Here is a 17418-nt window from a genome sequence, read left to right as displayed (position 1 = left end):
GTGGAACACTGAAATCTCATCACTGGCCAATTATTATATCATCACTTTATCATTTACTCTATGGAGTAGAAAAGAATAATACAGATGGAAAAATTAAGCCAACTATTAGCATCTGATGCCTTCCAGCTGGTTAGTTATTAATATTGGTGAAGAATCCACCATTATTTTCCAGACAAATTTGCAGATCGAAATTCAGAGACTTTGGCCTTTTTCATCATGTAAGTGAGTCTGCAAAGTAAGTTTTAGCAAGTTAGTGAAAGTCTTGGGTGCAGTTGTTTTAAAACTACTTTGTATTAATGTGCAGGTCGGAGACTCAGCTTCAGGCCTTGAGTATTGAGGACAGTGAGACAGAAGAAGAAATTAAAATTGCAGGTGATGATCCTCGAGGAATTTGGCAACACCTGCGTCATTATCTGAAAGCTGCAATAAAACCTTTCGACCTGGATAGTCCTTGGGGATACGGGGCTTTTCTCACCGCTTATATGATCGTCATCTTCGTGCATCCTTTGCATTACTACGCTTATGCGATCGATTCCCAGCATAATTGCCTGGAAATCAACAATGAATTGTATGCCACCTTTGCTGTAGTTGCCTGTTTCAATACTTACATGCTGCTATATGTTCCAAATGTAATCCGCAAAATCTTCCTGGGGACTATTAGGAAAGAGAAGGGGATTGAACATTTCACGTTTACTCAAGTACCCGTCTTGTTAATGACGTTGGTAAGCTCAAATCTTTCACCATTTTGCTTATTACTCTGTAATTTCTTTCATGTTTTGATTGTTTGAACTTGTTTGCAGACTATACTTCCGGATATGACAAGGGGAGCAACGGACAAGATCTTTCTGGCTACAACGAACTTGTTTCTTTTCGGATATATGCTTCTAGTTATCGGACTCTCGATAACTATCAGAAATGCCTCCAAGCAGACTGGGTTTATCGCCAAAGCCAAATGGGCAAAGGCTGTGTTCAATCTTTTCCTTTACTTGCATGGAGGTCATGTAAGTTTTAATTCAAATTCAGTTAGTCAATTCTAATCGATAGGTGCTATTCAGCCTCTCCCATCCCAAAAAGTTAAAAAGGGGTGTGACTTTCCATCCATTTGAAGAAGTAACTAGTTGAACTAAGTCAATCGGTCACTAATACGGACTCAGGTCTGGAGTTATTGTAACGGGTCACTGGTTAGACCTAACGTTTAGTCCGGTGAACTCTTAAAGGTCAACCAGTCATTCCAATGGACTCTTGGATTTAGTTGTTGCAACTGGCTCTTGTGCCACCCAACCCTTATTTATTGTAGATGAATTAATTCTGACTTTCTGGTTCTGAATTCAGGTATTTGGAGCAATCTGGTATTGTTTTGCCATCGACAGGATTCTTTTCTGTTGGAGGGACGAATATATTTCCGAGAATACATTGAGATTTAGCACTTTCGTTTGTGGTAATCATAATTTAGAGAAGCTAAGTTGTCATAAAACAGCAAATATCACAGATTTTGGAATATTCAATGATGCTCTTCAATATAGAATTGTGGAAATGAAGCCATTTCTGAAGAAATATTTGTTCTGTTTACGATGGGGTCTGCAAGTTCTCAGGTTTGTGCCTATCTTTCAACTTTACTGATATGTGGAACACATTATTTATTTACTCTTTTCTTGCAGTTGTTTCGGTCAAAATCTCCAACCAAGTACCCTTCCCCTGGAAAATATATATGTGATTTCTGTAATCATCTATTCCACCCTGCTGTTTGTGTTTTTAATTGGAAATATGCAGGTCGGTACATGTTCTATCTATCTCAATATGCTTAAGATTAAGCAAATTTGAATTTATTATTTTTTTCTAAGAAGAATGATGGATCCTGTAAAACAGACTTATCTGCAATCTGCAAGTGAAAGACCTGAGGATATCGTCAACAACATGAAGATGGAAGAACGCTTAAAAAAGTTGAAGAAAGTGAGTACCTTTACTTCTGTAGTCTCCAACTGTTTGCTCCATTATGTAATATTAATCCGTACATGAAACAATATAAATCGAATCGAATTGACTTGAACTCATTTGCTAACTTGACTTGAACGAGTTTGAAACAAGCTTGGCTTAGGTGAGCTCGATATAAAGGTTTTATATTGTTGAGCTCGAGCTTAGGTAAGAACACAAATCTAGAAAAATTTGATTTGAATTGACTAAAATGACATAATTTTGACTAATAAATATTAAAAGACATCATTTTAGTTAATTTTGGCTTTAGTAATTAGTCAAACTTGGCTTGACACTATAGCAAAACTCGAACTTAACTCCCCCCAAGCCAAACTGAACTCAAATTGGTTTAAGAGGAGCTTGTCAAAATCAAGTATAGGTTTGAACTCAACTTTTTTTCAGTCAAGCTAAATTTGCACTAGCCGAAGCTCAAGCTTGGCTTAACTGGAATCCAACCCTAAAATATAGCATAGTTCGAAAGGGTTATAAGAATTCCTGATGTGTTGTGCATCCTAAATCTGCATTGTTATAGAACCCACACTGAACTGTTCACCTACATTATAACCCATATTGTCATAAAACGTAGAAAATCTTATTATCGATGTAACTCCATGGATGTTATGGCAACATATATCAACTTTTGATCTGAATCCACAAGCATTGGATGCATGTTGGTTGTATTCTTACTATAGTCCGTGAATGCATGCATATCAAGGTAGAAGAGTTGGGAAAATGGGAAGATGCGAAGTTGGAGAGCTTGTGTACTCGTATGAAGCCAGCTTTCTATGGTGACCGAACTCTTGTCATCCGGGAGGGGGAACCCATCAGTGAAATTCTCTTTGTGCTGCGAGGAAAGCTATGGACATACACCTCCTCCAGGGCCGACATTGGTGATAACAATGGCGAAAATGTTCGTTTGAGGGAAGGCGCTATCATTGGCAAAGAACTTGTCAGCTGGATTCAAGCTCAACCAAACTCATCCATCCTCCCAATCTCAACCAGAACCATTCGAACGCTGAGGCATGTGGAATCCATCGCCATTACAGCCTATGACTTGAAAGACGTGTCCATTAATAAGCCAAAACCACCAGAAATAAGGCCCAGATCACTCCTCAAGAAGTGCAATTTAACCGGGTTTTTCCGTTCACGGTATAAGATATGAAATATTTGAAAACCATGCATCTTGTTCATTCAACTAATCTCTCCCATGAAAATATAAAGACTTTGAATTTCTTATTTTCTGAAAACAGAAACAGGGAAAATCTTTGAATGCTTACAGCTATGGAGTCGGAAGCCGTCATCGCTTGGATTCAACATTGCCGGGGCATATTTTGATTTAAAATGTTTTTTTACTTTTATTTTTTTGGAATAATTATGGCTTTCGCTGATACACATTATGTTTTCTTGTTATTCTACATTCATGCTTTTCGCTTTAACAAGGCCTAATCCTGCTTTGCTTTTACTCTAGCTTTAACTGGCCATCTCTGCAGCATCAAAATTGTCGATGCCACAATTTCAAAAGCTCTAACAAATTCTACATAATACAAGAATGTCAGCAAGAATGTAAATGGTGAATATATGACCATAAACTAAGGTGAATTCAAGCCGAATACTGAGCTGAGGCTGAGCCAGATTCAGCCCTACCAGGAATTGCGATGTCTAAAACTACGATAATAGTAAAGGCAAAACATGGTAACTGCTTTGAGTTAAAAAATGATTTCTATTGATCTTTGAGTTAAAGGGTTCCTGCAAAAAGCAAAAAACATATCAAATTAAAGTGGTTCTTCTTCTCCCAATGTTTGGTTTCTAACCTTTGTCCAAGCCTTCGACCTAGCATGCAACATACTTTACTTTAGAATAATCACTGATCTTGGACTTTCATGTTGTTCATCCTATAAGTGATCGTTCTGAATTATTTTTATGGCGAGAAGCTCTTACCTTTGCCTGAAATGTTGTATGGATAAGTTTATCATATAAACTGTAAAGAAACCGAAAAAAAAGGGGATCCCAAACTCAACACATATTATAATCATAGAGTTTATCATATAAAAACTATATATATATATATATATATATATATATATATATATATATATATATATATATGTATGATCAGTATTAAAATTTTTTATGAACAGGGCCGAATGACTCATTTGATTGACCTAATATATCCTTTGTCCTATCTCAAGTATTTGTTTCATTAATAAACGTATGTTTCTATGCAGAAAATTGTTGAGCATGAAATTTAAAAAAAAAAAACCACAAAATGATTAGACACATTACCTCTTAAATAACTGTGTACTTAAAATGAGTAATAAATGGGTGGTAATAATAATATGTCACTAGATAATTGGATAATTATAAATTGAAGATAAAATATTAGTGTTACACATTATGACGCATTAGTAAATTGTCTAAATCTTATCTGGTTTGCTCATCACAAAAGGATGTATATATACAAGAGAAAACTTTTCAGTGACAGAAGTGGCTCGAAAGCAGAAGAGGCCTCAGGTCTGCTTTTGCCCGAGAAGTGTTTAGGTGCAGGATGGTATCTGTGATACCCTTAGGCGAATCCCACATCGACAAAGCACGGGATAGATGCTAGGTTTGTCTATGTATCCCACATTGGTTAGTGGTGGGAGAATTTGATTGATTAAATAGCCTGCAAGCTCCTTAACTGTTAAGATACGTTTTGGGTTGCAAAGCCCAGAAACAAACTCATGATGGACTATGTGTCCAAAGTGGATAATATCTTCACAATGGGTCGGGTTATTGGACTAGAGATGTTACAAATGGTATCAGAGCAACTCCGCGTATCCTCTTGAACGATGGTAGGGCAGACCTCAGCGAGGACGCTGAGTCCCGTAAGGGGGGGTATATGTGATACCCTTAGGCGAATCCCACATCGACAAAGTATGGGAGAGATGTTGGGTCTGTTTATGTATCCCCATTGGTTAGTGGTGGGAGAATTTGATTGGTTAAATTGTCTGTGAGCTCTTTAACTGTTAAAACGCGTTTTGGGTTGCAAAGCCTAGAAGCAAACCCATGATGGACTGTGTGCCCAAAGTGGACAATATTTTGACAGTGGACCGGGTTATTAGACCAGGGATGTTACAGTATCCAAAGTCAAAACAGCTTCCACACATATTTTCCTTTGTTTAACATTGGGCAGCTTGCTCTGGAAAAGAAAAAAAAAAACAGACTTCTGTTAATCCTTAACCATATTATTGTATTGGCAAAATTTTGCTAGAAGAATAAGGACGCAGATTTTATGCTAGTGACAAACCAAACAGCTGCTAACTATGAAAGATCCTGAACAATTCTGTATACATGTTTAAGGAGTATTTTTAACCTGGCTTTAATGCAATTAATCAGAATAAAGTTGCAGGTTCTCATCTTAGAGTTATGTAGTTTCTCAGATCATAACAGGTCTCAACAGTACTGAAATAACCTAAGATTTAAGGAGAATCAAGGTAATGTTTGATTTAGTAAAATCTTGGGACCAAGGAGGACACTATTTTTTATTAAATTCACTAACTTGCATAAACATTAGTAAATGCTAATAATCTTAGGCACCTATTGAAAATATCTAAAAATTGGATATATAGGTTTTAACATGGTCATCAGGCCATGGACACACGAGGAAGAGTGGAAATAAACCTTCATTAATAGAATTGTCTAATCAATAAATGAAACGCGGGGGCACATAACTATGTGGTACTTACCTCTTTCCATTGACAACATCAGTAATCTCAGCTCTGGTAGGAACACCAGACTTCACAAGTGACTCCAGAACCTGAGTTGCCCAAATGACCAGTACATGAGCAACCCTACAAATAGACAGTATTTCTTCTTGTATATCACCTAACCTTTCCCACCATGTTGAACAAAAGAAATATCCACCATGTCAGCATGTGAGGCAATAAATTGAAGATCCATGAGATACTTTGTAGTAAGACCTTCAAACCGAATATTGTTTTTTAGGATGTTTATAGATTTTTCTGATCCAAGTTTAGAACCTCTAAGATCAGCACAATTGACTAAGACCACAATCTCTGAATTACTTGCTCTTTGGATTACACCCCAAATCTTTCCATCATCAAAAGCTATAGGCTATCCAGGTTTAATTGAATCAAACAGATAGCCAGAAGAACAAGTTATCCTATGAGCACCACTACCTGAACTAGAAAAATCTTCCTGTTCCAATGAAATATCCCATGACATGATTTGCAAGTATCCAATTTTCAATCTGATGAATTTCTGTTTGGTAGGGACATCCACCACCTTTCCACTTAAGGACCTACCTTTTTTTCCTTTATTACACAATTTTGTCCCAGACAGAACATAAGTAGTCTTTGAACATTCAGCCACAAACCCCATGCCCGGAATAACATGAAACTGTCCAGTACTATTGAGCATCCTTTGTTTACCTCTAGCATCACCTACCTTGAGCTCATTGAGAAATATTGTCACCTATGAATAGAGCAGCATCAGGTGACAAATGAGAAGGAGGAGGACCTGCTTCTTTGTAAGAAAGCCAAACTTGAGCAGGCAATATCACATTTCTAGTTGTATTTTTCTTGGGGGATATTTTAATTACACATGGACCAGGCTCCAAGCTCCCTGTTCGGATTTTTGATCTAGCTAAATCCATAAGAATTCAACATGGCAACTCCAACATTTGAGATGTTCTTTTTACTCTTCTGATTATTTCGTTCCGAACACTAGGGTTTCCATGCGCACAATTTATCCTAATAACAGAGGCCCCACCCTAGAGAATGTCACTTATAAGTGTGTCACTCTCAATAGCTTCTTGACCTATTGTCACCATACATGAATAGTTCTGTTAGCCCGAAGTGAACCCAGCAATAATTCTTTATTGAACAAAAGTTTCTTCCTCGTTGATCTTCCTGTGAACTTTTCATTTTGTTGTTGGTACAACATTTCAGGAGTGCAACTTTACAAACTAATGTTCTCTTTTATATCCAGAGAAGTAGAATTCCGGCTCTCCGAAAGCTGGATTCCAGCATTTAGGCCTGCTCAGCACATATGAATTGATAGTCTTCAAATTCAAAAGACCACTAGAAGAGAGGTCTTCCATCAGCTGCTCAATGTCAAGGCCTTACAGAGCTAGATAATGAATTAAGTTTGTTGCACTCTCCGAGTACTGTCTGGTAGGACACACAAAAAGATTAAAATATATTTACCTCGAACATGAACAACAGTTTGGTAATTGAAACAGATTTATTATTCCATAAATTACTGGAGCTTAATGAACGAGAGATGTGTAAAGAATTGGTACAAGAGCAAAGCAGCATATACAATTAAATATGGCCATGGAAGAATCATTGAATTTTATTCTTTTAAAATCCATCAGATGGTTCTTGACATACTGAGAGATTAAATATTGGAGGACAAGCAATAATAGTGTCCCCACTCTGCAAGCACTTAAAATATACCAGGAATCCAGGCTCTGCAATAGAACATAATATTATAGTAACCTTCAGAATAAATTATGCTTACCTATGATACAATTTGAGTTGAGAAGAGTTCCATTGTTCATAAGCTAATATATGTAAGCGAATAGCCTTTCATTTTTCAAGAAAGCTTCCCGGCTTTCTCAATTCCTCCCATCACTGTGAAAGGTCTTCTTTCGAAGATGAAACAGAGGCAACGATGTCTGCATCGTGGTGCTCAGAATTTTCATTATTCCTGGAACACATAACCAGGTCATCACCAAGGCTATCATCAATGCAATCATGGGATGTTTCTCTTTCAGCTTCACCATTATCATTTCGCACAGAAAAAGCTAAGGTCTTCAGCACAAGTTCCCTTCTCTTTACTGCTAATAATTGAACAAAATTAACATGCTATCTCACTTGATGTCTACATGACAAGTGTGGGGGCTTCCCCCTTGGGATGGACAATACAAACTCTACATGATCAGCCTTAAAAATGGCAGATTTACCACATTTAGACTAGTGTTAAAAAAAAGTGAAAAAAGAAAATGACCCTCATAGGTGCTTAGCAGAAACAAACAACAAATCCACCGCGAAATCGTTTGCATTCAACATCTGACAACATATCACAATTTTATTCCAAAATTTATCAACAAAAGATACACGAAAAGCATAATGAAAGCATCATATTACAAATGCACAATGTTTACAGGGCAAAAGGCTAATTACCTGGATTAAAGTGATCCTTTGAGTGGAAGCAAGAGCAGCTGAAACCTCACACAGTGTCATCTATTCACCAGCATGGAGAAAAATTGATATTGGATAAAACTTATAACTCCTATGTATTCCAATAATGTGCAAGAATATACACAACCAAGATACACGCTAATAAGGAAAAAACGATATACAATGAGATAATTATGACACACAAGTAACTAAAATATTTGACTGTATTAACCCATATTAAGTAGAATATTTGACCATATCCCTCCACATCAACCATCTGAATACATATCAATTAAAATATTTGATCATATCAACTTAATATCTCAACTATATATTCTTATACACAAAAACACATAACCAATTAGTGACCCAGAAAACCACCCATAATAACAATAATCATCAAAACATTCCAGGCTCAAAAGATTGAATAGAAGAAGCCGGAAAATCAACATAAAAAAAAAAAAAAAATTTAAATGATAAGCCAATAACCTAATTGACAAACAATTACCAGATCAGAAAAAAATGAAATTAAAAACTAAAAAATCTATTTAAAAATTAAAACTTTTCATTTTCTTTTTTCTTTTTCACATTTTCCAAGCAAACAAGGCCTTAAAAGACTAACTCTTGATACTTAACAACATGAATCGTTTGTTTGTTTGTTTAGAAAGAATAGTCCGCATAATTTTTTCCAGGAAAATTACAATTTTTCTGATAGAGGGTAATAAAGCTTGTACCTTTAGCAGTTTTTACAATATAAGAATAGTTTTCATTTCAAGAGCAGTGAACTTGCTTATTTTACCGCGAGAAAATGATAGAAAATGTGGCAGGATAGAGGGAGTGTGACGAGCACGTGCCATATTCAATCAATATTTCGACGTGGAAGAATCTGTGACGATGATGTTATTCCGGCTAGAGATCTAAACGCTATTCCTCAGCCGCCTCGAAAATTAAATTACCCATCAAAATTTCTGCTGAATGATTTTTAATTAAAATAAAATAAATCATTTAATCCAAGCTAATCTCAAAGTAGGACTTCCAGTTTAGAGACATCCTTGCATTTAAATATGCACTGTCTTGTTTTTTTTTTTTTAAATCCATTTGAAAGGAAATTAAAAAAAAAATTGCAAATTCAATAAGTAAATGTAGTTTGGAATCTATATTTAATAATTAATTAGACAAAATTGTTTTAAATATTATTTTTAATTTCTTGTTTCTAATCTTCAATTGGGCAAAAAAAAAAAAAAAAGTTTGATGATGGAAGAATTTTGAATTGATTGGAATCAATGGAGGGAGGGTTGACAAAATTTCATTTACTGTTTGGCCAAACGACTATTTCTCACCCAAGGTTTGATATTTTCTCAAGTTTCCACCCTTTAACTATAGAAACACCAAACACCCACCCATGATAGGTTAGATTTAACAAAACCTTAACGGTCGTAAGGGTAAAATCGTCATTTTCTCTATAATATTAAAAATAAACTAAAATAGAATCTAATTTTGCCCCCCTAAACTTTAAAAACTAAAATTTTTCTTCAGCCTAAGTCTTAAAAAATCACAGTTTCACCCTAGGGTTTCGTTTTGAAATCTCTGGCTACATTGCCGACGACCTCTCTCTCCTGAAGCATCATCTCCTTCCGACGATCTTTTTCCTCTCATTTGGACGTCCGATCAGAGTCGGAGAAGTCGTGGCAGATGAAAAACTTCGTCGGGGAAGACGACTTCGTCTTCCCAGTGGTCGTCGTTTGGGAAGACGATTGTCTTCCCAGACGAAGATGAGACGACTCGTCATTGTCTGGGAAGACGAGTCGTCTTCATCTAGGAAGACGATTTCTCTTCCTAGACGACTTCTCTCTACGTCGGATGCATTGGGGTGGAGTTAAGGGGGGCCATCGGTGGAAGAGAAACTGTCGAGAGGGGAAGACGGCTGGCGATGGCACCAGAGAAAGTGAAAGGGTTTGGAAATAAACCCTAGGGGGGGAAATACGATCTTTTCAAACTTAGCTTAAGGAAAAAATGTTAGTTTTTAAACTTTTAGGAGGAAAAATGAGATTAAATTTTTAGAGATTAGGGTTTTGTTAAATCTAACCGGTCATGGGTGAGTATTTGATGTTTCCATAGTTAAATGGTGGAAACTTGAGAAAACATCAAACCTTGGGTGGGAAATAGTCGTTTGGCCTTACTGTTTTCCCGGAAATTTGTACAAGAGATATTCAAGTTCCAAGTTGTAGCTCTTCAACAGGGCCAATTTGACCATGACAAATTAGGGTTGGGGCATTTGTTCATCAACGAGGTAATTTGACCTTAGTTTGTCAAAATATATTAATTTTTTACTTGAATTGAAAAGTCTTCTCCATTGATACACTTGACCAAAAAATTTAATTCAAACAGCCGCCTCTGAAGTTTGGTTTAATACTATTTGTTGCAAATTCAACACTTCTATTCTTTGCATACATACTTGACGTGAGAGTTGACAAAAGATTAGGAAGTTCTAAGCATTTTCTTCCACAGAAAAAGATAGATCTTCCTCCTATAATCTAGGGACCGGGGTGCTTAAGTCAATTTTCAATTCACCCATTCTTAGCGATAAATCTCAACCATAATAATTAAAGTTCACTATAAAAAAATTGTTAATAGATTGAGAAAAATAATAAGTAGATAAATATTTATAACTAATAATTAATTATTTATATTCACATTAAAACTAAATAATTTTTTGATTTTAATAAGAAAAAAATCATTATTAAAAATTTATTTTTTATCGTTAAAAAATTATAATGATGGGAAAGCTTCCATCATCGCTTATAACTATTTCTCCCTTATTAAAATTATAAATTTATTTATTTTTAATAAAAATGAAAATAATTACTCATTAAAATTATGAAAGTAGACCTTATAACAATATGATAAGCTATTGCATTTTTTTTTTGTTTTTGGTGGTTGGAAATGATGCAACGTGGCAACATATTTTGGAATTATTCTTTATAGACATAATGTGTAGATAAATATTTATTAGTTATAAATATTATTTTTATAATTTTATCAACTAATTATTTATATTCGTGTTAAAACTAAATAATTTTTTGATTTTAACCAAAAAAAATCATTATTAAAAATCTATTTTTCATCGCTAAAAAGTTATAATGATAAAAAAACTTTCATCATTGCTTATAACTATTTTTTTTTTATTAAAATCATAAATTTATTTATTTTTAACAAAAATATAAATAATTATCCATTAAAATTATGAAAATAGGCCTTATAGCAATGTGATAAGCTATTGCATTTTATTTTATTGTTTTTTGTTTTTGGTGGTTGGATATGATGCAACGTGGCAACATATTTTGGAATTATTCTAGAAGCAATTAAGACTTTGTTATGAACACCACCGCAGTAAAAATTTGACTTTCGTATAGAGAGTAAAAGAGTTAATTTATTAGCTAGGTGCCAACCATATCATAGCCACGAAATCCCAAGTCAACTCAACCAAAATTTCACAAGATAAATAATCTCATTTCTTTTTCATAAATCTACCCACCTTGGTATAAAGAATAAGAGTTTCTTGCACAAATGTCTCCCTTGAATAATGATAATAATAATAGTAGAGAATTCAGATTTTCTTCAACAAATACGAGTAATATTATTTATCGAATAATCGGTACAAACGTTAACATCTCATATATGAATAGATATTATTTTATTTCTAATATAAAATTATACAACCACATACTCATATTTTATCTTTTTTAACGTTTGAAGTATTATTGTTAGAAATATTTTTTCTCTAGTTATTTTGAGAAACTTACACTCTCACCCCAATATTTCAATTCTGTCAATAACCATACATCATATGGAAATGATGTTTTAAATAAACAGTCCATGATTTTGAATAAACATACGAAAGTGTACGAAAAGCGATCAATCTTTTTGAATAGATGATGAACTATTTTAACTATGTTATACTTACATTTTTTAATTTAGAAAATAAGATAAAATTTTATTGAAAATATTTTTACCTTTTAAGAATTTTTTTAACTAACAAAAACCTGTAGAAATTAGTTTATAGAAATTGGGGGCAGCATTTTAAACAAAGTGACTAATTAATCATTGATAATATAGTATAAAATAAAATCCAAAAGGCTAACGTCTAGTCTCATCCCTCATTGTATTTAATTTTAAATATTTAATTATTTATTTAAATAATTAATAAAATTGTATATATTTATTTTAAATATACGAGTTGATAAGCACAAATGCAGTGACTGAGAGAAAGGGAGAGGAAAATCGAGGCCAAGTGTGAAAAGCCAAGTGGGTGACATTGCGCTTGGTTAGCGACTTCTGGTCAAAATAAACACGTGGCAGAAAATAATTGGCACAATCCTTTCTTGAAAAATGTTTGCGTTCTGCTGGCCTCTCCAATGCGCTGGGTGAATGTCCAACCTCTATATATATGTTATCAAAGGAATTCTGTGCGAATCAGCAAATTTAAGAATTTTCAATCCATTTCTCTCATCAAGCAGAGAAAGTTGCAGAGACGAAGATTAAAACAGTCAGTCAGTGTCTTGCAGCTTTTTGTCTGCTCGATCTTTGCATTTTCATTTATGTAAGTTACTGCTGGTTGTGTAGGCATGCTATGTTGATCAACTTTTGATTTTCCTCTTTAAAAGTTTTGAGCTGTTGATATGTCATGTACGATTGAGCTGTTTTTATAAATCAGCTTAGTTATTGGTAACTTTGTTACCTATTGAATGTGTGCTTTTGAACAGATACGTGCTAGAATTTTCTTCGACCTAATTATGACTTGTATGATTATTAGGGCTTTGAACTCAGAGGTACAGATGGCTACATCAATTTCCCGGAGACAATCAGGAGGAAGAAATGGGTTATCGGAAAATTTTACAAGTGGTCAACGTAGAACTTCCCAAAATTTGACCAAAAAAGTGTTTCACCATCTGAAGAAACCCCTGGACTCACGGGAATCTCTATTTTACTGGACTTTAACTGTCCTGGGTATGATCTCGACATGCTCAGATTCCTTCTTTCTGTACAGTTTCAAGGTCAACGATCTTAAAAACAGCCTTGAACTGGAAAGCCATGCAGCAATTATAGCCACTGTTTGCCGCACTGTGTTTGATCTCTTGATTATTTTTCCTTGTATGCACGAAAGAGGAAAGGAAGGAGACACTGTGATTCAAAGGCAAAAAAGGCTGTATTTCTGGGTTGATGCAATCCTCAGCAATTTGCCACTACCACAGCTGGTAAGAGCCATCTTTCTTACTTATATTCATGTTTATTGAAATTTTATGTATTTATATGTTATAACTTCGATTGAATAACCCAACACTATATATGGCTCTCCATGTTCATTCAAATTCATACCCAACTGTAGTTGATATCAGTTGTAGACTCTGAACTTGTTATATATAATCTTTTCAGGTGGTTTCGATTATGATTGCCGGTATGACAAGTTGGACACCCTTACACGCATTACGGATCTTGAAATACGTTATCATTTCCCAGTACCCACCTAGGTTTTTAAGAATTTATAGGTTTTATAGGCAAGCTGAAACTTCCGAAAGCATCGTTACTCCACATTTGTGGGTACATGCTTCATGTTGTTTCCTCATTTACCCGCTTGATGGTCATGTAAGTGATAATTAACCTTTCCTCCAAGTTTCTTTTTCCACCTGTTGTCTCGCTTTTGGTTTCTAAATGTTTAACCAAGGTTTGAATGATGACTTGGCTAATGCTATGTCTGTATTTGACAACTTTTTTTAAACGAAGACTTTCGATACCATCAAAGTTTCGTCTGATATTGTTTTAGGCTTGTTCTTCACTTCAAAAGCGTGTTACATGTGAACTTTAATGGAGTGCATGAGGCTTGACATATATTTAGAAGTATCTTAGTAGTTTCCTGATAATTTTTTTATCATTGCACTTACAATTAGTCATATGTGAACCGTGTGCATATGTTTTAATTAGCGGTTAACCTGTCTTTTCAGGTACTTGGAGCCTTGTGCTATTTATTGGCTGTTGAAAGATTAACTCAATGCTGGCGTATTGCTGGAACCACTATCATTTGCACTATGAATGCAACAACTTTTGATTTTGGGATGTTTCAAGAGGTCATTCTCTCTGGTGTTTTGGAGAAAAATTTAATGACAAAGTTCATGTTTTGTTTTAACTGGGGCTTGCAGACTATAAGGTTTGTGTATATAATTCATGTGAACTTTGATTTTCTAGTGGTGGCATTTGGGGAATAAAGTCCCAGTATAGTATGATTACACTGTTCAACAATTATATATCTATCAAAACATGAAAATTTCCATATTAAGTGCGACTTTTTTTTTTCAGGCTCATCAATTTGTTTGCTTTTGGTTTTTTAAATAATTCAATGCAGATCCTTGGGTGGAAACTTCAATACAAGTACAGATGTTTGGGAAAACTTATTTGTAGTTTTCATTAATCTGTTTTGCATGGTGTTCATCACTTTACTTGTGCTGGGAAAATTGCAGGTTAATATTTTTCAATGCCTTGTCTCTTAACTTATTTTGTCATATGCTTAAGAAGGATGACGCATTGAATTTTTTTTTCCTTTTGTGAAACAGCACCTTCTGCTTTCTAAGTACAGGAAATTAGCGGACAAGAATTTGAGGGTCCAAGAGCTAGTTCGATCCAAGACCTTTAAAATGCTCTCCACAAATCGGCAAGAACAAATTAAGAGTCAGTTGCAATATGGATGGCAAGAAACAGGAGCTGTTGAGGGACAACGTCTCCTTGATATTCTTCCTTCAGGCCTCCAAGAAGATGTATTGAGAGAACTTTGCTTAGAAAAGATCAAGAAAGTGAGTTTCTTACCCTAAAAGTTAAAAGTAGTAACAAAACACTTTGAATTCTTGTAATATTGAATCTTTCTAATTCATTTTTCTTGGTTTTGCTTCAGGTGCATGTGTTCAAAAGATTGGATGAACAAATTTTGAAAGAAATGTGTGGCCATCTTAAGTCAGTGTTTTATGCAGAAGGATATTGTATTGCTAGAAAAGACGAGAGAATCAAGGCGATGCTCTTCATCATACACGGCACAGTACAATCTACCATGACTGAAAAAGATAGTTCCCCTGTGGCTCAGGAATACAGTGATGGTGAATATTGGGGTGAAGAAATTGCAATATCTTGTTTGCATCCTTATTTGAATTGGGAACCCATATCAAATGGAAATGTTAGAGCTGCTACTAATGTTCAAGCCTTTGCTCTAGAGTTGGGTGACCTGAAGAAGGCTTTAGAAAAACACCGGTAAGTAAAAATGCTCGTATTATACAAAAAGCTTGGCACTGTTATAAGAAGAAAAAGGAGCTTTGAAAGAACTCCTAACGTGTAAGGAAAGCTTTGCATAGGTTTATAGGTACCCGGATTTGAGACCTATGCATTGTTATCTCAATTTTGACTTTTGTAAAGTTATATCCTTATTTTAATTTTGAATTCAGATAAAGTTATTTTAAATTTTTATTAAAGATTTAAAATTTTTCATATCATATATAAATATCACTAATTTGATCAAATCGAATAGTTTCAAACCAATTAACTTACAAACTAACCCTTTACATAGCATATCAAGCAAGCAATAAATTAAATATGTTAAATTTAAGAAAATAAGAGGTAGTTTGGTAAATTTATACTTCATTATTTCTTTTTTCTTGTTTCAAAATCTATTAATTTATAAGAATTTTACCTTGATTAATTGGGAGGAATCAAAATGGTGCTCATATCTAGAAGGAAAAAAAAAAAAAAAACAATTCACGATAACAGAAATAAGTTTAAGATATTAAAATGTCTATTCTATCCTCATTAATTATCTCTTATTATATTGATCATTATTAATTTATTATACGAATAAAATTACACGTTCATATTTTTTTATATACAATTTATAAACACAATTGATGTATCATCATATAATTAAATAATCTTAAATTAAAGATGAAAATAACATTTAATTATATAATAACATATTATCTATGTATTTAAATTATTTATAAAATATATATATATACACATTATATTGCTCTTATATGAATTTGAAATATACTAAAGGATAATTACCACATAGATAATATATATTTAGTTGTAATTATGAAAAATTATACAAGTTAAGAAAACTATATTTCATTTGCCTTCAATTTTTCTCCATTTACCCCTTCCTTCCTGACTATGAGAAATATATTTTACCCTTGAGGACGTGTTTAGTATAGAGAATATTTTATTATCAAATATGAAAAATTACCACAAATATAGATTACTTTAAAGATTATTAAATATAAATTATAACCATATTTGATAAAAATGGATAAGTATAAATAATTATTGTAATCGATTAATAATAATAAAATAATATTAAAATATTATTTTACTTAAATATCCTTAGGTATAATTATTTTAAAACATATTTTATATTACTATTTATATTAATTAAAAGTAAAAATATTTTAGTAGTAAAAATAAAATTATAATAAAATTAAAATTATTTTAATATTCTTTTTATACCTAAAATAAAAGTGATAATATATTACTTATCATATTATTATTAATAATAATTATTTTATTATCAATAAACTAAATAAAATGATATAAATAATAAAAAGTAAATTAGTAAGGTAATATTTTTCTGTCATAAATGACCCAATGTTTGCCCTTTTATTAACGTCAGTTTTCTAAAGGTTTGAAATGGTAGGATGTTCAGTTAATTACATCAATGTAATGATGGTATATAAGTAATTTAGTTTGCTGTATTATAATTAATACCACTGACCTTTTCTGGATATTAAAATCGCCATTTTCTTTCAAGGAAGCTGGCGAACCGAATTCCAGGAATCATTGTCGTTCTTCTTCTGCATATTTTCTCACTTAATATATTTTAAATAATAATTCCCTGAATTGAAATGGTCTAAATAATTAGTTTAGCTTGAAGGCCTCACACGTTACATTAAATAATTCTAATGTTCCCACCGTATGTATGTTTTTGTCATCTAACTTTAAATGCTACAATAAATAAGCAGAGCAAATAAAACTACACATGTATTAATTAATGTAGTTTTCCTCCAGCCGGGTATTTTTGTTACTATTTCATAGCTTTAGTCTCCTATATTGATTTTATTTACTTTCATTTAAAAAGTTGCATTAAATAAGGGAAATTGTAATTGATTAAGATAAGTATTTATATGGTTGAGACAACAAAAAGGAAAACCCCATGGTCGTGAAGAATTTTTAG

The 17418-nt window shown here is 33.4% G+C and overlaps 3 protein-coding genes across 3 annotated transcripts; all 3 read left to right on the top strand.

Moving 5' to 3' along the window:
- Positions 1–296: 296 nt before the first annotated feature.
- LOC123198020 lies at positions 297–1424 on the top strand. Its single transcript, XM_044612592.1, has 4 exons — positions 297–568; positions 662–722; positions 801–996; positions 1333–1424. Exons 1-4 carry the CDS (start codon positions 297–299, stop codon positions 1422–1424), a joined length of 621 nt encoding a protein of 206 aa, XP_044468527.1.
- Positions 1367–3361, top strand: LOC123197889 (cyclic nucleotide-gated ion channel 1-like). Its single transcript, XM_044612391.1, has 5 exons — positions 1367–1592; positions 1659–1770; positions 1867–1950; positions 2687–3120; positions 3222–3361. The coding sequence occupies exons 1-5, from the start codon at positions 1534–1536 to the stop codon at positions 3238–3240; spliced, it is 708 nt and encodes a 235-aa protein (XP_044468326.1). The 5' UTR covers positions 1367–1533; the 3' UTR covers positions 3241–3361.
- Positions 3362–12641: 9280 nt separating this feature from the next.
- On the top strand, positions 12642–15649 carry LOC123198301 (cyclic nucleotide-gated ion channel 1-like). The gene is made up of 7 exons (XM_044612989.1): positions 12642–12756; positions 12970–13411; positions 13590–13799; positions 14156–14358; positions 14554–14668; positions 14762–14998; positions 15097–15649. Coding segments are annotated over exons 1-7 (1563 nt in total). The 5' UTR covers positions 12642–12754; the 3' UTR covers positions 15451–15649.
- The last annotated feature ends 1769 nt before the right edge of the window (positions 15650–17418 follow it).

This window comes from Mangifera indica, chromosome 15, assembly GCF_011075055.1.
Source record: "Mangifera indica cultivar Alphonso chromosome 15, CATAS_Mindica_2.1, whole genome shotgun sequence".
Classification (NCBI taxonomy): Eukaryota; Viridiplantae; Streptophyta; class Magnoliopsida; order Sapindales; family Anacardiaceae; genus Mangifera; species Mangifera indica.
Note: the sequence above shows the minus strand (reverse complement) of the source record. Positions and strands in the feature narration are given on the sequence as shown.